Here is a 22,562-nt window from a genome sequence, read left to right on the forward strand (position 1 = left end):
AGCGGACTTTTCTGGGGAAATGTCTTGGGATTGCGGGTTGGAATAGGTCAGGGAACAGCTTTTTAATGTTAACTTTGGTGACATGCAATTTGGTTTAAGTGTATTCCACTGGCAAAACAAAATGGAAAATATAAAAACAAAAATTAATGAAAATCCCTCACCAATGAAAGGAGATGCAAATCTCACCTCCTGCACACAACTACCCCTGGTTGATTTTATTGATCTTCAAAACAATTTTTTTCTTTCTCTATCTTATTTTCCAGATTCAGCGTCAACTCTTTGCAGGCTTTCAACAGTTCAAGTTCTTAATTGACTATGGCAAATCTTTAATTTTTTTAACAAAAAAAACAGGGAGAAATATAAAATGGGGCAGACCCTAACACCTCAAAAGTCAAATCAGTATTGACCAAATCAATTTAATGAACAGACACAACAGCGTCAGATGTTAATCAGGAAACTATGAGATCTCTTATAGCGCACAGCTATTCCAGATCAAAGCTTAGAAGTTTTCATCAATCATTTGCCGTAGTGCCCAGCCTTTTTATATCTCAATTTTATTAAACAGTGAAATGAAAGAATGCAATAAAAAGAAAGCAACTACTTAACTTAATTGTGCCATCCGCAATCCATGCTAGCAGTCTGCCAGAAGAAACACCTGATGCCCACATTGAAAAAACAATGGCATTTCGGTCAAAGACCTGTATCCAGGATAGCCAGAGAAAGTTGCAAATGTATTCAAAATTGCTGGCAATTAAGATACCGGCTTAAAAACGGCTCTCTTCACAGGTCTAAAGCCCTGATTAATTAATGTTATTAACCTGGAAGGATATATGGTTTTCTCCCCATTTTTCATCTATTTGAATCTTTAATTTTTCTCAACAGTATTTTTCCAGTAAGCACACTACTTTCATATTACTATATATTTTGACTTTTTCTGTAGTGTTGTTGGAAGTTCAGCTATGTTTGCATTTTCATGGCTAACAGTTCTACAGCTCACTGCAGTTTGAGCTGAAAATAGAATTTTTAAGCATCTGTTCTCCCACCCTCCCGTTCTACCCTGTTTAACCATCTTCCCTAAGAAGTACATCAAACACTGCAGATTCAAAGGCTAATCAAGTGCTAGACCAAATATCTTCCGCATAGGTAAGTACCATAAGTGGTTCTACAAAGCTGTGCCAAAGCATAATGTCACAAGTCACCAAACCGGCTTATATGTTTCTCTTATGTATGTTTCCTTGTATTTAGGAGGTTATCTTAAAAACGTTTAGCTGGAATATTAATACCTAAACTCATCCTGTAAAACTTGGCTGAGGAAAGATGTTAATTTATATCCAATGATCATCTATGAACAGAGAACCTGGATGCATGTACTTTCAAAAAATAATATGTTTCAGGGACATATGTGCAGAAATAGAAAATGGTATAGAGTGAAGAATGTACACTAGTCTGTAGATAAAGGAAAGTATGGACAACTTGCATGTTGCATCTTTTGATGGAAAAAGGGGAACTTAAATAAGACATTATTTAAAGGAAATAATTGAATCGAAATAGTGGAATAGTTTAAAACTTTGCTGTACGCATAGAGGCTGTATAAAAGTATTTCATAAGACAAGAGCCTGCAAGCCAAGCTTTTTTTTAAAAATTTATTCTGTTTAGTAGGTGTGTTTCAATTAGCAATCCATACAAGTTGGAAAGGAATGGTTGCTGCCAGGCATGCCAAAGTTGCCAAGTCAATGATTATACTAAATTGGTCTCCCCACTCCCATATGACCAAGCCCATCAATTGAAACAGATAAAAGGAGAGAGCCTGGCTCTAATTATCAGAGAGGATCCTTTTGGTTCAGCCTCTCCTCTGCACCAGAGTTTTGCTAGCAACATTTCATTTCCTGTCTTCTTTCAGCCAAACACGATGCGTCGCAGTCAGCAATCATACAGTACATCTGGAGGAGTATCAATGGGGGGCAAAGGCTTTAGCAGTGTCTCTGTAGGGGGCATGGGAAGCGCAGGGGGCATGAGGAGTGGTGGAGGTGGTGGAGGTAGGGTCAGCTTCAGTTCAGCCTCTGTTTCTCATGTTGGAAGAAGTGGTGGAGGTTTGGGACGTGTTGGATCAGCTATGGGCTGCAGAAGTTTAGGGGGAACCAAGAGTACTTGCATTACCACAGGCAGTGTTCGAGGAGGGGGTGGAGGTTTTGGTGGTGGACATGCAAGTGGGATTATTTTTGGTGGTGGAGCAGCAGGTTCAGGATTTGGTGGGGGAGCAGGTGGTGCAGGATTTGGTGGGGGAGCAGGCGGTGTAGGATTTGGTGGTGGTGTAGGAGGTGGAGGATTTGGTGGTGTAGGAGGAGGAGGATTTGGTGGTGCAGGTTTTCCTGGTGGAGCAGGAGGTATGGGCATGGCAGGTGGCCCTGGATTTCCTGTCTGCCCTCCCGGTGGAATTCAACCCGTATCCATTAACCAAAGTCTCCTGACACCATTACACTTGGAAATTGACCCACAGCTCCAGAAAGTACGGAAAGAGGAGAGGGAGCAGATCAAGACCCTCAACAACAAATTTGCCTCCTTCATTGACAAGGTAAGTGTTGGTTTTAGCTGTTCTAGCTTGTTTGGTTACTCTTTATTAAACTGGTGACTGAGGAAGCTTTCTGATTGGGTGAAAGTACTTCAAAATCATACATATGAATCCTTATCATTGTTTACCTGAGATCTGGCTTTCACTTTCCTATAACTGTAGATCCAAGAATGACAAAAGCCAATTGCGCAATGTGCCACTGGGGCAATTTTCAAACTGATCACAATGCACCACTTCTCTTTGAAGGGAAAGTAGATATGTGTGTTAATGCTGTTGTTCTGCTAAACAGAATAGAAATGAATGAATGAATTTTGTGTGGTGCTTTTTATACATAAGAATATGTGTAGATTTGAAAATGCAATCTACACATGTTTTTTCCTTCCCTAACCTAAACAAACCTCTGGAATACCCCCTCATAATGCAGTGAAAAGTTTGCTCGTTGTGGAGCACTGCTTATATTTTTAGTCACACTGGGGGAGGACAGTTTTCTCATGATGGATTTACGTGGGCAAAACTTGTTTTATTCGTGTGGACTTGGAAATTCTCTTCTTCATGATCCAAATGCCTTCACAGAAATTTCAATAGGCATATGAGATGGTAGTCCAGATAAATATGCAGAGAAAAGGACACCAAAATGTGGTTGGTGATACATTTTTTATTGAACTGACCTAATATATTTGAGATTTCCTTTTAAGTGCCTTGCTCCCTTGCTCAGGTTAATGCAGAATGCCTGAGAAAAGATGTTGACTGAATATGTAACTGAATCATTTGTTGGGTTGCGCTGTCAAAATAAAACTGAAAATTGGCTTATGAACTTGAGAACATTACCTTTATAAAAAAGGAACTCTCGAAAGAGAGTCAGAAATGTATTAGGATAGGATAATTAAATGGATTTCTGCAACTTGTTTGATGGTCATCTTTTCTAAGTAGAAGTTTGAAAGAAAACGGAGGGATCTTCGCCTTCTCACTTTTCCACATTCTCCTTATGTGTTTTCAGAGTTGTTCAAGTATTCTAACAGATTTGGGGAACTGTGGGAGTTCAGAGACAAGCTTCCGTATGGAGGATTTGTCATGGTTTTTGAATTTGCCTGTATGTCTCAACCTCTGGAAGCATTTGTCAGAAGTAGATTTTGAAGGGACTATTAAGATTGGCTGGATAGGTGCAAACTTTGCCGGTGCTTTTATATCAAAGACTTTGTACTAATTTTCAAAGTAAAAATATGTTTAAGAAAAATACCTACACAGATTTACACCTACTATGTTGTAACGGTGAGATGCTAAAGGATGAATATTGCATCCTTTTGAAAACTGACAAGTATGTGCATGTTTCCAAACCCTGCCACCGCCCTACTCCCTGAAACGCTTCCCATTACTGCAGCTGCAAGTATGTAGGTAGTGGATCTGAAAGTTGGATGGATGATGAGTGATTTTCTAAAAGTTCATGTCTGCACTGTTTTCTCTATGAAATGGCTTTCAAAATTCACTTAACTATGTATATCTCTGAGGAGAAGAGACAAATTGCTGTCAAAATAAGCAAAGCATATGACTAATGAACCTAGAGAAATCATCACTTGAAAGGATGTGATATGACTAGAAATCATAGATACCAAACATTCTTCCCTCGCTAGAAGAGCACAAAAGAATAAAGACAGAAGATTCTGTTTTCTTCAGCCTTTGTTTTCATTACAATTAAAAAAAAATTCTAATGTCACAAACTTTCTGTTTTCCTGATGGTTGTTTATAAAACTGTGTTAGGAAGGAGTATCCCTTCATGCTCTGTGTTTAAAAAATAATCAAATTACATGAAGGCTTAATTTTTGTCTGTTGGGTTTTTAGGTCCGTTTCTTGGAGCAACAGAACCAGGTACTGGAGACGAAATGGAGCTTCTTGCGCGAACACACTACAAAAACTGGTACTAAAAGAGACAACATTGAACCCATGTTTGAGGCTTATATCAGCAACCTCAGAAGGCAACTGGAAGCCCTAAAGAATGATAGGGGACGACTGGAAGGGGAACTGAAGAACATGCAGGACCTTGTGGAGGACTTTAAGCGCAAGTAAGCTGAATTCTACAAAAGAACAAATGCTTCTTACCCAAGTTAACTAAAAATGCACTACAGTGCAACTATGGGGCTCTTTTACTAAGCTGTGTAGATGCCTACGCACGCCCAACACGTGCAAAATTGAAGTTATCGCCTAGTTACCGTGTGGCCCTCGTGGTAATTTCAGTTTTGGTGTGCATCTGCTACGTGTGCCTGAAAAATATTTTTTTAAATTTCTGGCACGCGTCAGCTACATACATCAAGTGGCATGTGACGCGTGTAGGTCATTACCGCCCAGTTACTGTATGAGACCTTACCGCTAAGTCAATGGCTGGCAGTAAGATCTCAGACCCCAAATAGACGCGTAACAATTTTCATTTTGCCACATGTCCATTTTCAGCAAAACTTTTACAAAGGCATTTTTTGTAGGTGCGCTGATAAATAATTCTGCACACGCCCAAAACATGCGTCTACACTACCACAGGCCATTTTTCAGCGCACCTTAGTAAAAGCACCCCTATGTTTGGTAATTGGGTGACAAATTATGGAATTTGTATATCAGCGAGCAGTTTTAATTGTTAAAATATGCATTAGAAACTAGATTACAAGTAAAGAGATGCTGCTTATAATTTCACAAAGCAGAAGATAAAGAAACATACAGATGCAGATATCAAGAATTTTAATGACAGGTTTACTCACTGAAGAAAAATGTACTCTGCTATACTGGGAAGTAAGTGTTAAATTCTATATTTGACTCTTTAAAATATTTATAGAGAGAATAAAATTAGCAGAAATCAACACTGAAAGGAAAATTTACACATCTACATTACTGAACTGAACTGAGATAATTCAGCATTAATGTAGTGGAGCTGATGACTGCAAGATCAATGTTAGAGGTGGAATGGAAATGTTGTGCAGTTTAGTGTATCTAAATCTTGGTCTTTGGTATTACACCAGTTATTTAAGCTGTCAATCATGAGTTATTCTCTTCTCTTTAACTCAACAGGTATGAAGATGAAATCAACAAGCGCACTGCTGCAGAAAATGAATTTGTAGTGCTCAAGAAGGTGAATGATATAGCCCACAAAACCATGGCAAAATGAACGTTAGAACAGAAAGAATCTGACAATAAATGTGTTTTAGGCAACATATAGTGCCCTCTCCTTTCACTCCTCACCTAATGTCCTGCACATATTCATCCCATCTCCACATGCCCCTGTTTGACTTTGGATCTGCTGAGGGCTCCTGCAACTAGTCTTTGGCCAATAGAATTCTCCTGGCACAGCAGCACAATGGCCCTCATAGATTGATGTGGATGAATTCAATTTGTTAAAGGCCTGACAGGGGGCATGTTTCGGCAATTTGCCTGCGTCAGAAGTTGGCTCTATGGGCTCCAACACATGAATACATTTGTTGAAGTCGATAAAATGGTGTGATTCAGCATGCACACAATCTGTGCTCAGTGTACCAGATTAGGCTGTGATCATGGCTTTTTTTGAGGGGGTACTTGGGGGTACTGAATACCGGCACCTTTTCCATTGTCTGCTAAAATTGATCCATGGACCCCAGGTTTTAATGAAAACGCTCAGGCTATACACACCAATTCTGCCTTGTCATATATTCTGTGACTGGTTGCAGGGTGCCCGGCTATTGTGGGGTGGGTCCCTCAGTGATCACCCCACCCCTAAAGGGTGGCCTAGCTTTTGAGTAGCGGAAACATTTTTGCTAGAAAAAATGCAATGGCTGTGATTGAGCTGAGCTAAACTGCTGCACTGCACACAGATTGTGTGCATGCTTGGATCATACCATTTTATCGAATTTAACAAATTTGTTCATGTGTTGGAACCCACAGAGCCGACTTCTGATACAGGCAAATTGCCGAAACATGGCCCGTGTTAGGTCTTTAATAAACTCAGTTCCTCCACACCAATCCTTGGGGCCCATTGTTTTTTTTTCTTGCTGTGTTTTACCACTGCACTTTTGAATCCCTCTCTCCTGTTGCTGCTCTAATAGAATTCTCATGTTGTTGTTATTATTATTATTATTATAATAATAATAATAATAATAAACTGGTCTTGTATCCCACTAATACCTTAAGTGGGTAACATAATGTTAAGAAACCAGAGACATCTCTGGGCCTAAACAGTAAACTATGTCAGATCACATCAGAAACAGTAGTCAGGCCATATTTTTGAAACAATACGGTTTTAACCTTTTTTTCTAAAATCAGAATAAGATAAAGCAGAGTTTAAAATAGCCTTTATCATTTTCCAATTCCTGGCTGCCTCTAATGCCAAAGTCAATTCAAATACTGTAGGTGTAATCTCCTTTTTCTCTTGACTGATGGAAAAGTAAAATATATCTCTCCATAACATCCAGTCCTCTGTACTGTAGGAAATTGAAATGATCATGAGTAGTTATATGATAATTTCAATTTCCTACAGTGCAGAGAACTGGAGGTAGGATGGAGGTAGACCATTGGTGTGATATCCCCCTATTTTGTGAACATCAGTATTAATAAGGCATGTATAAACCAAAACCTTGAAGGAAAAATGTTAGGCTTTTATTACCATAACTCAGGCCAATTAGGATCTAGTAGATACCTAACTTATCAAATCACATTTTCCCATCCACGACTGAGACATCTGTATCAGGAAGAAGATTATGACTGACAGTTATATATAACATTTTCTATATTATAAGGATTTGGTATAACTCAATGAACATTTTTAAAGAATGACTTCACTCTATGATTTTCATTACCCAGTTAATGCAATCAGTTTTAAGTTGAAGCTATAGAAATCAAGGTAGTTTTTAATGTTTTGGTAGACCTTTTGAATGCTGATATTTGTAGTAGCCTGAGTTTGATTAAATATTATGTTATAATGTTGCCATTTTGTAGGATGTGGACAAAGCCTACATGGACAAGGTGGATTTGGAGGTGAAGGTGGATACTTTGACTGATCACATCAACTTCCTCAGAGCCCTATATGATGCGGTAATGACCTTTCTACTGTATCAGTCCAAAAAGAAATTTGCCTTATCTTTTCAAGGAAAGACAGCAAAGCTTGACCCATTCAAAACACTTAAAAAGTGTTTTTGGTTTTAAATTTTGAGTTTGATCACTGAAAGAATAAGGAGAAAAGGATGGCACCGGTGGGAACATGCACATAGCCTTAATACACAGAGCTTTGCAAAGCAACTATGTCTGAACCAGTGAAATGGTGGTAACTGCAGGGAGAGACGAAGACCGAGTGGGAATTGACACATGGGAGGGGGAAATTATCCAAGGAGTAATTGATCTACATGGCAATTGTCCAGAGGGTAATTGGTGGATGGAAACTATCCGGGAGGGAGCTGTCTAGGTGGGAACTCGCTGGATGCCAACTACACAGTGAGCAGTAAACACACTTGGCTTAACAGTGAACTAAAATCTCGATCTATATTTCCAGAGATGAGAGACATTCAATAGTCTAAAGGATATTAATATGCAAGAGGCAAACATTTTTCCATGAAAACAGTACAGAAAGAGTCCAAAGTACAAAAAAATCCGGAAAAACACAGAAGCACCAAGAGCCTAACAACTGTCAATATTCCAAAAGTTAGACCATGTCTATCTTGGAATATTGACAGTTGTTAATAAAGAATCATTCCCCATTTCCGAAGGCTCTTGGTGCTTCTGTGTTTTTCCAAACATTTTTCCATGGACATAAAGTTCTAGAACCATGGAGTCATGACAGAAAAATAGGGGGAGATAGACTCAGGAATAGCATAGGAAACTACTTCCTCAACACAGGGATGGTGGGTATAAGGAATTCTCTCTCAAGAAATCTCATGTACCAAATGCACTTAAATTTCTGTAATATTTTTAATGCTAATGTCAGGTTTGTCATTTGTTTTGTTATACTTCTGATTGATTTTAGTGGAACTAGCACTTCATTTCTGAAAGCAGCAGGAATTTTGAATAGAGAACCAGAAGGTATTAGAAAAACACTTTTGCGGTAAAGCACTGTTAACTGATGCATGCATGATTTACAGGAGCTGCAGGAAGTCCACGGGCAGCTCTCAGACACCTCCGTCATCCTGTCTATGGACAATAACCGAGACCTGGACCTGAGTGGTCTCATTGCTGAAGTGAAAGCTCAGTACGAGGATATTGCAGCCAGGAGTAAAGCTGAAGCCGAGGGTGTTTTTGAAACCAAGGTGAGTGATGATCAAGTTATAAGATTGGCCTGACTGTGTACATAATGCAAACAATTTTCAGTGCATTTTGACTAGGTAAATAATAAAGTAGCTGTTTGAAATTTTTCTCTCACAATCCAGCCAAAAGCATGTGCAGGGTACCATTACACTTTCATAGCACTTGAACTTCTAACTGGAATGTGGGTAGGCATTCCCAGCACTGTTCCTTTGCCAGTTCTGCCAGTAAGGGGTGTTGTTTCACTATCTTATTTACTTTCAATAATGAGGGACAGGTAAGCTCTGCAGGATTCCAGGGAACATGCATGTCCCTAGCAACTGATCACACAATATTGAAGCAGCGCCACCCACTGGCAGCAATGCAATTGGAGGACTCCTGCTCAGCTTACAGGGAACAGTGATTCCTGGGTGCATTTAGGGCAGGGGTAGAAACCAATGCATAAAGACTGAATTCGAACAAGAATCTGCCCTTAGTAATAAAAGGTACAAAGCTTGTACAAAGTATGCATGGACTTCGCATCTAGCTGAGCTATTTGAAACCTTCCTGCAATGTGTATTGCATGGTAACAGGATCTATCACTGCAAGTAACCACACCTTAGTTTTTATTAGGGGTGTGCAGGCCAAAAATTTCCATTTTGTTGAGTTTCCCAGGTTTTGTTTTTACAAGAAATTGTATTTTATTTATTCTAAGGAACAATGTAATCATTTGTGTGCACTGTTGTTCACTACTGCACATACTGACTCAATAGTGCACACTATTCTTCAATAGGGCACCAACTGATAAATAGTGCAGGCTACTGAGCTATGTGTGCTATTAGTCTATAATATACACCATTGAGAATATAGTAAAACCCATTATATTTTGGTTTAAAAATTGCACAACAAGAAGAAGGAGTATATTGAGTTCAACTAGCTCTTGACACCTCTCAATGTCAGAATTTTTACTGGATATCTATAGGAAAAACAAATTAAAAGGATGTAACAAGTGGCAAAACTATTTCAAAAGTTAGACCGTGTCTATCAAAAGACAAACTCTAAGGGCATCTACTTCAGGAATTTTAAGTCTGTTTATGCAAGATCATCTGATTTGCCACCACATACCTAAAAGTTACCAGTTAAGCATATTTAATAGGGAGACCATCAATTCTAGAATAAAATCCCTGAAATGCCAGTAAAGAACACTGTAAGCTACATGGATGTAGTCGTTATTGACTGAAGCTTTCCATGTAGGGGGAAAATGACAGTTCAGCAGTCTCCTTAAACTGTTTGATTAAGTACAAAGTATAACACACACCAATAATGTCAGACATGATTACTTTAATGTTGTAAAAACTTCCAAATGAAACCAAAAAGATTTTAGAGGGTAAAGATATAACTGGGAATGATTTTGTAATTTGAAAACAGGGAAACATGCTGAACCGGTGTCTTGCATATTTGGGGACAGGAAGGGAAAGGCTGCCAAGCAGTACTTTTCGTTTATCTTCCACTGGACTATCATATACCAAGAGCTCTTAGGCAAGTTTAGTATAGTTCAGTTTATTCATATTTGCTATACCGCCCTTGCTAACTGGCAGATTGAGGTGGTTCACCTTCTAAAAAGCCAAGAGTTATCAGAAAGGAACTACGAAATCTGGATAGGAAAGAAATACCACACATAGAAGATCAAACTCACCATGCATAGTTGGTAGAAAAAAGAGAAAACTAAGGGAAGGAGACAAAGAAGGAAAAACTAAAAGGGCAAGAAAGGAGGGAAAATTTGGTACTCCAATGACTGAACTACCACAGCTCTCCTAGGCAGGGTCAAACGAAAGGTGGAAAATTCAGGTTTTGAGGGAAGTTTTGAACTTACCAAAGGATGCTTCAACCCAGAATTCAGAAGGGAGTGAGAGCCAGGAGAAAGGAGCAACAAAGAAAAATGCACAGTGACGGGCTTGTTTAAGATTCATAAGCACTAAATGGTGATTATTTATAGAGCGAAGTGAACAAGTGGGAGAATATTTTACATGATGGCTTTCTTTAACATTGCCAACTAACTAATTACATAATGTCACAGTGTCTAATTTGTGTTGTGATTATTACAGTTTCAACAGCTCCAGCAGGCTGCCGGCCAACATGGGGACAGCTTGAGGAACTCCAAGACTGAGATTTCTGACCTGAATCGCCAGATGCAGAGAATGAAGGCTGAAATAGAAAGTGTGAAAAAGCAGGTATGAGTAGAATGCTACACTGTGCTATTTAACTCCCAGTGCTTCTCATTCATAGGGTAATGGGTAGGCATCTATGTAAGTGCTATTTCATAAAGACAAGTAGGCACTTCATTGTCTTTATAAAATACTAGTAAAAAAGGCCCGTTTCTGACACAAATGAAACGGGCGCTAGCAAGGTTTTCCTCGGAGTGTGTATGTTTGGGAGAGTGTATGTGAGAGTGACTGTTTGAGAGTCAGAGTGAAAGTGTGAGTGTGAGAGAGAGAGAGTGAGTCTCTCCCTGAGCCCTGCCCTCCCAATCCATGGCCATCCATGTTTCTCTGTCACCTGCCCCCTCCATTCATCCCTATCCTGCATTTCCCCTCTTTGCCTGAGGCCTGCCCTGCAATCCATATCCATCCATGCCCATCTGTCCCCTCCATTCATCCCTATCCAGCAATTCCCCTCTCCCTGAGTCCTGCCCTTCCAATCCATGCCCATCCATGCTCCTCTGTCACCTGGCCCCTCCATTCATCCCTATCCAGCAATTGCCCTCTCTCCCTTAGGCCTGCCCTGCAATCCATATCCATCCATGCCCATCTGTCCCCTCTATTCATCCCTATCCAGCAATTTCCCTCTCTCCCTGAGTCCTGCCCTCCCAATCCATGCCCATCCATGCTCCTCTGTCCCCTGCCCCCTCCATTCATCCATTTCCAGCAATTCCCCTCTCTCCATGGGCACTGCCCCCTCCATTCATCCCTATCCAGCATTTCCCCTCTCTGCCTGAGGCCTGCCCTGCAATCCATATCCATCCATGCCCATCTGTCCCCTCCATTCATCCCTATCCAGCAATTCCCCTCTCCCTGAGTCCTGCCCTTCCAATCCATGCCCATCCATGCTCCTCTGTCACCTGGCCCCTCCATTCATCCCTATCCAGCAATTGCCCTCTCTGCCTGAGGCCTGCCCTGCAATCCATATCCATCCATGCCCATCTGTCCCCTCTATTCATCCCTATCCAGCAATTTCCCTCTCTCCCTGAGTCCTGCCCTCCCAATCCATGCCCATCCATGCTCCTCTGTCCCTTGCCCCCTCCATTCATCCCTTTTCAGCAATTTCCCTCTTTCCCTGAGCCCTGCCCTCCCAATCCATGCTCCTCTGTCCCCTGCTGCCTCCATTCATCCTTTTCCAGCAAGTCCCCTCTCTCCCTTCCATGGCCCCCCCTCGCATCCATGCTCCTCTCTCTCCCATGTCCCAGCCTGGCCCGCCCTCTTCTCCCCCCCCCCCTTCGCATCCATGCATCCCTTTTTTGTTTTTTTTATTCTTTTTAACTTTACCTCCGTGGCGTTTCCGGCAGCGAAGCGTCAGGGAAGGAGGCGGCGCTCCCGACGTCTAACTTTCCCTTCGCTGTGTTCCGCCTTTTTTTGAAGGCGGAACACAGCGAAGGGAAGGCTAGACGTCGGGAGCGCCGCCTCCTTCCCTGACGCTTCGCTTCCGGATTTGTTTGTTTAGACGCGAGGGCGGGGCAGAGACGGCTGGGTGGCTTCACACCACGAACGCCACGAACCCTACAGCCAGGGACTCACGTCAGATGGCTTCAGAACGTTGTCCTCATTAGAACGTTCACGGTGCGTTTTATTATATTAGATTAGCATCTGTGGCAGAGAATGTGCCTTGAACGTAGGTGTGATCAAGGGCTAGTGTAAAGGAATGCATGCATTTTGCACACATAGGGTTAGATTCTGTATATGGCACCTAAAAAATTGGCGCAAAGAAATACCTGCTTAAATGGTATTCTGTAAGCCAAGCGAAGGTTTGGTGCAGTTTATGGAATTAACATCTAAGCAGAGAGGTTGTGCATAAATTTAGATGTTGCCATTTGCACCAATGAAAATGTACACATGCTCACACATAATTTACATGAGGAGCACCCATATTCTATAATTAAATGTATAACTCAAAGCCACACCCCCATTCGACCCCAAAACACCCATGACCCTCCAATTTCCATGCCCTCTTTTTTGGAACGCATGCAAATTTTAGATGCGGATCCTGTGCCTAAATTTATGCATGTAGGTCCCAATTGAATCTAATTAGTGACAATAATTGCTTGTTAAAAATCCAGTTACTGGCACTAATTGGCTCATTATTCTATTAAATCGCATGTGCAAATTGGGAATGTGCCTAAATTTGCATGTGCCATTTTTGGCGACTTATAGAATCAGAGGGTTAGGCACATAGATGAAGGCATTCCATTGTCTACATACATATGTCTTAACTCTACCCATGCTCCAACAAAACACTGTTCCTGTGCCCACTCCCCGGCAAAAGTATATGCTATCATGTCATAGCACGTACTTGTATGCAGTATTTTATATGAGGTAATTAAGGTGCGTATTTGGCCACATACATGTGCAATGAATCTATAAAATTACCTTCATTGAGCACCCTTCTGGACAGAGCTGTAAGTCTAGGTTGTCCATGTAGCAGAATGGAAGATGACTTACTTTAGTGGCACCAAACATGAACCTGGTTTCAAGAGATTTACAGTGACATTCACAAAGTGACTGCATACATTTAATCTAAAAAAAAGTTTAATATGCCAATACTGTAAAGCATGATCAGATTGATCTCCTGTTAGCTTCACACTGGCCAAGGGGAAAAAAGAATTATTTTCCCGGTTGGTCTCATAGACATAATGATGCCAAATAGAAATGGGTATGTGGTACTGGTTTCAAGGAAAGCAAGACCTGATTGAAGACCTCAAGAGCAGAGTTTGGAAAAACTCTGACATTCATCCATTAACTAACTCTAAACTGGATTGCTTAGTCTGACTAGCAATGAGAAGATGGAATGAAGAAAAGGAAATGCTATTTAAAAATAATCATATCTCTTTTCGGGGCAACAGCTAGACCTTTTCAATTTGTTTTTGTAGATTGCCAAACTACAGGCTGCCATCGCTGAGGCTGAAGAACGTGGTGAGCGTGCATTGAAAGATGCTAGAGCAAAACTGGCCGAACTGGAGGCTGCCCTACAGAAGGCCAAGGAGGAAATGGCTCGTCAACTGAAGGAATACCAGGACCTGATGAATGTCAAGCTATCCCTGGACATTGAGATCGCCACCTACAGGACTCTGCTGGAAGGAGAAGAAAGCAGGTTGGTTTAGCTGTACATCATGTGATACATAATTTCAAAAAAAATATGAGCAAACTCCATTACACAGTATAATGATCTGATGGCATAAATTCAACAATATTGGAAGAAATCAAAATATTCAGTGGAACATAACTAGTTAAGGGGGTTCCTATTCAGTTATCTTCTGCTCATTGGGTGATCCCTGGATTTTTGGTGGAACATAAACACATAGTGTTGCTAAAAATCCAAGGAGACCACCGTAGCACTATCCACTTACTGAGCAGAGTCAGGGTGACGTCAGAGTTTATCTGGTTAGCAGTCATATTCAGGATGCTAACAAAATGGCTGCCCTAGCTTTATCCACATTCTTTTCTGGGCACCAGTCTGAATATCAGCAAGCACCCAGATAACTTCCAGCAGTCATGTGAGCCCCGAATATTCAATGCCAGTGCTGGTTTAGGCCCAGCATTGAATATCCCGGTCAAGTTCTGCCTATGAGAATTGTCTCACTCTACCCTCTGTCCACTGTTCCCCTCGTCAGGCTTTTTTTTGTAAAAAGTCAAACGCTTATCTTTGTTGGCTCAGGGGTACATTGATGTTTGACTTTTTACAAATAGTTAAAGATTTTTGTTGGGATCACAAGTAGTAACATATGGAATTCATTATAGAAGAAGACCAATGACAATGTTAGTGCTTAATTCTTGATGGTATGAGTTTGATCCATCAAGTTGCACGGCCAAGGTCTTGTTAAACTACAAAGTGGTTATATCCTTTTATAAAATTCAATAAATTTAATAGTGGTGGATATTATATTGTTGGATTTAAATACTTTTTTTTGCCATCAAGATTGAGTTTTGCTGTAAAATACTAGCACAAACCCAGCAGCAATAGCACCAACATTGAAGACATGGACATTACACCTCCTCGAGAGCAGGCATATAGAATTCACAGATATACATATAGATTAGCATATTTCATAATCAATGCATGCACTTCATAACTCTGCCCTTGCTCTGCCCAGACCACACCCCCAACAACGCCTATTGTAACAGTAGGCATATTCATGCCAACGTGCATAGTTTTTGGGTTTTTTTTTGCCTGATCTCATTTTATAAAAGCCACTTAAGACAAATATATTACCACATTTATTTATTTATTTATTGCATTTGTTCCTCACATTTTCCCACTTATGCAAAACTAACTACAAAATTAGCTCTTAACTGGGTTCAGATGTTTTTTATGAAACAAAATGTAAGGATCTTTTAAAGAACCTCACTAGCCCAGTATGATTCTGGTTTCAGGAACATACCAATTTAGTGCAAAGAGCAGGTTAGACCACCCTATTAGGATGATGCAATTGGTTCTGCCCGCCCTTATAAAAGCCAAAGACCCCTAGGGTGTGATATAGATTGTTGTATGGAGTTTCTTTTACTGGTTGTGCAACAGGTCAAAAGAGTTTAAGGCTCAGCTTTAGAGTTTAGTTCATGTCCAGTGCGAAATCTCCCTTGAGCTCTTGGTTAGAGTCTTGCGCAAACTGCATGTAAAAGCCAGACATTTTACCCACCTCAGCAGAGTATATCTGAGATCATGAGCCACAAGCTGAAGGAAAAGAGAGAGATCAGCACCAATCAAGAGCTTAAGGACAAGAGAAGGTATTGTGGGGACGGTTCCCTTTTATTAAAGAGTTTCTAAAGAAGGGATCCTTTTCCACACAGACGCTCTGAAAAAGGGAAGCAATTTTAAAACAGGTCGCTTAACTTGCGCAGCAGGTATGCACATAAGGTACATTAGGTTCCAAAGGGAAAGTGCCTACATATTTTGAAAATTATGCCACCAAAACTAAAGTTAGCAGCAATGAGAAGAATTAAATGTGTGCCAAAAGAAATCTACTAATTTAGAATGCTTCCTCGATGCAGCTAATGCGAAACAAAGAGTTATTTATGTCAGGGGCTTTTCTGTGTTAGAGATGCAGCTGCTCAGGTTGAGATAAATACTTCAGATTAGAAGACATGGATAATATCATACAATATGAATGTATTAAGAAGATTATATAAAGATGTGTTAAAACGCAAGATTTTATGTTGAAGTGCAAAATTGAACGGATGAGAAATGGAGGTATGAATATAAGAATGTTCAATGTCTTCTGATGCATGATCTTACGACTTACTGTCTGATGGTCCACAAAAATATTTTGATATGAACTACGTTTGAGCGAGATATGTGATCATGATGGTAGTTCTTCTGACTGTAGTTAGATATTGGACCAATAGGCAGACATTTACACCTGTTCTTTAGTATGCACAAACTTATCCATAATATTTATATTTATAAGTTTGAAAATTCATAAATAGGCACATGGGTTCAAACCCTGTCCCAACTTCACCTCAGGTAATACCTCTGCCTAGGTCAAGTAAAATAATAAATGAAAAGGCACTATGCAAGTACTCTTACTCCAGTGTTCCCTGGGTAGTTTTATAATAAGTCATTCTGGGCACCTTTCACTAAGCTGCAGTAAAAGGGGGCCTGCGCTGGCACAGTTTTGTTTTCTGAGTTTTATAGTGTGATTATTTTGTATGCATTTATTGCAGTTTCTTACTTTTCTATGAAACTGATGGATTATGTTTTGTTGTTTTATGTTGCATGATTTACAATAAACAATTCCAGCATTTTTGGGAGGGCTGTCATACAGTTATTACAGATGTATTACTTCATTTTGACTGAATGGCAGATAATGTGTGATGCAGTTAATTTCACCTTTTGCTGTGTTATTAACTGCTTTGTATTATCTGCCACATTAATGATACATGGTAACAACCTCTGTGTTAACTGTAAGGTGCAGCAAATCACCCATTCTATGTCCCAAAAGGGCATTTTCTAAGCTAGCTGTTTAAAATGGAAATTAGCGAATGGTAACAATGACCATACCATGGCCTGTACTAATTTTAAAGGCACGGTAATTCCTGCATCAAACAGCTAATACAGCTTTGTAAATAGACCCCTAGATGTTACTATTCATGCTTCTTTTTCTCTAGAGGGGAATTCTTTATAGGATGCCATCAAAATCAGATCCCATGCTTAAATTTATATGCATAACTTGCAATTAATTTTAATTAGCACCAATAATCACTTGTTAAAATGCCAATTATTGGTGCTAATTAGATTGCTATTAGCACCTTGAAGTGGAGGAGCGGCCTAGTGTATAGAGCACCTGTCTTGACATTCAGAGGTGGCCAGTTCAAATCCCACTGCTGCTCCTTGTGATCTTGGACAAGTCACTTAACCCTTCATTGCCTCAGGTACAAACTTAGATTGTGAGTCCTCCAGGGACAGAGAAATACCCAGTGTATGAATGTAACTCACCTTGAGCTACTACAGGAAAAAGGTGTGAGAAAATCCAAATAAATAAGTTAAATTGTACATGCCCAAATTACTGTGTGCAATTTTTAACGCTTTTTATAGTTCAGGGGCTAATGTTCCAACTTTTTCAGCATGGTAACATTCAGTACCTTTGGAAGCCTTTTTTTTTTTTTTAACTATTATTTGATTATTTGCTGTTGGGCAACTCCTGTCTCAGCAACTACACCCATATTCTCATTTACCTACACTTTTTATTTTTCTTTTACAGGATGGCTGGAGAGATTACCAATGAAGTTAGCATTTGTAAGTATCCAGACTATTTCATCATTTCTCTTAAAGCGATAAAAACCTTTGAAGCCAAGCCAAGCATTTGTGTTGGAATAAACATTGCTGTATATTTTCTCTTTCAGCTGTGGTCAGTAGCCAGACTTCAGTTAGCTCTGGTGGCGCAGGTGGATTCGGCGCTGGTGGCGCAGGCGGATTCGGCGCTGGTGGTGGAGGTGGATTCAGTGTTGGCGGTGGTGCAGGTGGATTCATGGCTGGTGGCGGAGGTGGATTAGGCGGAGGTGTTGGCGGTGGATATGGCGCTGGTGCTCATCTAAGTGGTGGTGGTGGTGGTGGATTCGGTGCTGGAAGCGGAGGTGGATTCGTTTCTGGAGGAAGCAGTTTCAGTTCTTCAAGTAGAGGAGGTGGAGGAGGTAGAAGTTCTGGTGCACATATGGTATCATCTTCAAGTACTTCAAGCAAGAAAATGTATTAAGCCACATGGCTTAGTCTTCACATCTTGTTTACAAGAAATGCTTGACCATCTGTTGACAGGAGTAATACTTCTCATCTGCACCTTATCCTCTGTTGATTTCATTGTGTTGGTCATACCAGTGATCATCCAGTTTGGCTAGTAATGTGTTCCCATCAAGAGCTTTATCTAATTCACCTTTGTACCCCTTCCATGCTTAAAGTTATAAAGTATCAAAAAACAACCAACTGAATATTTTCATTTAGTGAAAATAACTTCTAGAAGAAGCATTTTTATCACTTCATTACTGAAAATTATGATTCTTCCTTAGATATTGAGTTGCATGTTGAGTAATGTTTTTAATCTGGACATGTTGACCATGAATTGGTGTGAATGTTGTGGTTGTAATTATAAACATAGCTAATGTACTGAAAGTAGAGGTTCACTGTTATTGTGGCATGATGAATGGATCCTCTATCCTGTTGCTTGTTCTTTGTGTTTATGGTTAAAGCATCTTGACTTTGTGGGGTATTCTAATAAACAGCAATTGAACATTCACTCAGTAGTGCTGCTTTTTTTTTATTCAGATGTTTTGTGACGATATTCACAAAGCTTCCATAAGGAGATCCATCTAGCTCACCCCCTGCCTTTAATAGTGGGGATTTCAAGGACTTTTATAAGAAACAGAACATACGATGTCAGAGCCCTCCAGTTCTAGCAGACTTGCTTGGGGATGGAGTGAACTGAAGGAGACATCCTTGCTTGTTGTCATCAATAGCCTCTGATTGACCTATCATTCATCCTCCATATCCATTTCCTTCACCCTCCTTTTTCTTTCCATCTATCTTCTTCCCAACTTTCCCATTCTCATCTGTCATTTGCCTCTTGTCAGTGCTCTCCCTTCCACCTCTCCATTTTTACCCACCTTTCTTCTCTCCATCCTTCCTGTTTCTCCTTCCACTTTCCCTCCCATCTTTCCTACATAGTCAGCAACATGGACCACCAGGACAAAAAGCATGTGCAGTGCTGCCAGCTCCAGTGGCCTATCTACTTTGTCCACCTCTGTGTGTCTGCTTTGAAAAAGGAAGTGTGAAAACAGAGGGAGTGGGCTAGGAAGATTAGTGTCCCTGAGAATGCTGCGGTGACCAATCGTTGAGTCTATGCTACTAACAGATCCAGACTGCAAGCAGTGAAACGTGGTGTTTTCCTACCTGCTAGTCACCCCACCCTGGAACCAGCTATACCCTGGCTTCTCCACTCCGCGTATTGGCCCTGCCACAGGATTTCTTGATCCCAGCCCATGTCTGCTCCCTTCTCTAGGGCACCTGGTACAACTAGCAGGGGAAAAAAGGCCCTGGTACTATATATTCTTAATTTTTTCATCTTTTATTTCTAATTAATCATATAGGGGACAATTCTACAATATAGGTGTTAACATATATGTGCCCATTATGTACATGAATGTTTACACTTTACATATGTATGTGTGCACACAGGCATATAAATGTCAAAATCCATCTAAGTACTATTCTGCAAATACCTGCAAAACTTACACAGTACATATTTACAAGCGGGGTGTACATATGGGTGGAACCACTGTTCCCTCTAAGCTGAGCGTGAGTCCTCCAACTATATTGCTCCCAGTAGGGGGTAGTGCTTCAATATTATGTTTTCAATCTCCAAGGACAGGCAGGTTCCCTGGAGTCTTGGCAGAACTTGCCTGTCCCTCGCTATTCAACATGTGATGATGAAACAGCACCCCCACTGGCAGGATTGTAGATGGAGGACTCCCACTCAGCTTAGAGAGAACAGTGGGTGGGTGGTTATGCACATAAATTGTAGATTACTATGATTTATATGCATATCTTCAACACTTAGACACTAACAAACCAGCTCTATGGCTTGTACTTGAATGTTAAGCCTGTTTATGCCCGGTTAGGCTCAGCAATGTTCAGCATCATCATGGAATGCCCTCCCGCGGGAGGTGGTGGAGATGAAAACGGTAACAGAATTCGAAAATGCATGGGATAAAATAAAGGAATCCTGTTCAGAAGGAATGAATCCTCAGAAGCTTAGCAGAGATTGGGTGGCAGCACCAGTGGTTGGGAAGCGTGGCTAGTGGTTGGGAGGCGGGGCTAGTGCTGGGCAGACTTCTACGGTCTGTGTCCTGAAAATGACAGAAATAAATCAAGGTCAGGTATACATACAAAGTAGCACATATGAGTTTATCTTGTTGGGCAGACTGGATGGACCATACAGGTCTTTCTCTGCCGTCATCTACTATGTTATTATTTTACTTGCAGAACCCAGATTCTGCATTGATTTAAGTTGTTCATCAATGCAGATCTAGACGCAAAAAAAAAAATACCAGAGCCTAAGGACCATCAGCTAGTATTGGTGGGATTAGAAGCTGCAATCCCCAAATGAGAAAACAACTGTTCTAACCTCTACACTACCTACTGTCTTTGTTATCCACACCAATGTTTTGAGAGATCAGCATGTTCAGGTCAGAGGGTGAGATTGCCATTTCCATGAATGTAATGCCCTGGAAAAATATTGTGACAGATATCTGTCACATGCCCTCTCCCTCTCTGACTTCATACAAACAGAGGAATTCCATATGGGAAACTTGACTGCAGACAGTTCTCTTTGAGACCTCTCACAGGACAACTTCCACAACCAGGAGACACAATAAATAATCAAGGTTTCCCAACTTTTCCATGGGATGGGTCTGTGTTCCCAAGACAAATCTCTCTAGCCCTCAATGTAGCCAGCTAACCTGAGTAAGATAGATCTGCTGCTACAATGGGACTTGAATCCTGACTGGTAGGTTCCAATTTTGGTGTACTAGCCAGGGGCGTAGCTAGGTGGGGCCACGGGGGCATGGGCCCCCACAAATTAAGCCCTGGCCCCCTTTACTTTGGACTCCCCCTCCCGCCGCCGACCCTCCCCCCGCTGCCGCCAACCTTCCACCACCACCGCCACCGCCAGGTACCTTTGCTGGCGGGCGTCCCCAACCCCTGCCAGCAGAAGTCTTTTTCAGCGCCAGTCGACTCCGGCGCCTTCGCTGATGATCTGTTTCTGACTCCTGACGTCCTGCATGCACATCCTGCACGGGACTACATACAGGACGTGCACGCAGGATGTCGGGAGTCAGAAACAGATCATTAGCGAAGGTGCCAGAGTTGGCCGGTGCTGAAGAAGACTTTGGCTGGTGGGGGTTGGGGAAACCCGCCAGCAAAGGTACCTGGCGATGGCAGCGATGGGTGATGGTCGGCGGAGGTGGTCAGCAGCGGGAGGGGAGTCACATGGTGGGGGGGTCGGCAGCTGGGGGAGGCAGGCTAAACTGTGCCACCCCACCTCGGGCTCTGGACCCCTTCCCGCCGAGGTCTGGCTACACCCCTGGCACTAGCCATTACACCATGTGACCAAGTAAGTTGCTGGCTTTGTAATTGAGGAGACACCTTTCAGCAGAGTTGAGAATGTCAGTCCAGTTGTGACCTGGAAGCTCCCCCAAATTGACAGCAACACCCAGCTATTCCCTTCAGCCTAGCCAAATGCGTGTGTTTGATTGTCGTGATTAAGTGAAAAGCATGGCTTGCACAAAAGAAAATATCTAAGAACTGAAAGCTACAAGAACAGGTTACCCCATAGGAAAAGAGGTCTGTTCAACAGGAGCACTAAGTCAGAAACACAATATATAGAATAGCACCTAGTGCTGTGATCTGCATTCTTCAAGTAGATTTAGCCATTTACACCAAGGAAAATTTGGTGTAAATACCTGTGCTGAGATTTCTGAGCTGAGCACCAAATTCTATAACCACACGCATAACACCCATGGCCCTCCTGATGCCAAACCCCTTATGAGACCTAAGGAGAGGGATGACCAGCAAGAAGAATGACGTGATGGTGCCCTTGTATAAGTCTCTGGTGAGGCCCCATTTAGAGTACTGTGTGCAATTCTGGAGACTGTATCTACGGAAAGCTATAAACAGGATGAATTTGGTCCAGAGGGTGGCTACAGAACTGGTAAGCAGTCTTGGACATAAAACATATAAGGACAGGTTTATGAACCTCAATATGTATATGCTGGAAGAGAGGAGGGAAAGAGGAGATGTGATAGAAACATTTAAATACCTCAGGGGCATTAATGTACAGGAAGAAAACCTTTTTCAGATAAAGGAAAACTCTGGAATGAGGGGGCATATGATGAAGTTAAGAAGAAATAGGCTTAGGAGGAATCTAAGAAAGTATTCATTTATGGAAAGGGTGGTGGAAGCGTGGAACAGCCTCCCAGTGGAGGTTGTGGAGATGAGGACTGTGTCAGAGTTTAAGAAAGAA

At 41.4% G+C, this 22,562-nt stretch overlaps 1 protein-coding gene across 1 annotated transcript; it reads left to right on the forward strand.

Annotated features, from left to right (window-relative positions):
• The first annotated feature begins 1,807 nt into the window (after nt 1-1,807).
• LOC115466745 (keratin, type II cytoskeletal cochleal-like) lies at nt 1,808-18,779 on the forward strand. The gene is made up of 9 exons (XM_030198213.1): nt 1,808-2,572; nt 4,406-4,626; nt 5,618-5,678; nt 7,514-7,609; nt 8,650-8,814; nt 10,894-11,019; nt 13,929-14,149; nt 17,754-17,788; nt 17,896-18,779. Exons 1-9 carry the CDS (start codon nt 1,910-1,912, stop codon nt 18,243-18,245), a joined length of 1,938 nt encoding a protein of 645 aa, XP_030054073.1. The 5' UTR covers nt 1,808-1,909; the 3' UTR covers nt 18,246-18,779.
• Nucleotides 18,780-22,562: the final 3,783 nt, after the last annotated feature.

This window comes from Microcaecilia unicolor, chromosome 3 (genome assembly GCF_901765095.1).
Source record: "Microcaecilia unicolor chromosome 3, aMicUni1.1, whole genome shotgun sequence".
Taxonomy (NCBI): domain Eukaryota; kingdom Metazoa; phylum Chordata; class Amphibia; order Gymnophiona; family Siphonopidae; genus Microcaecilia; species Microcaecilia unicolor.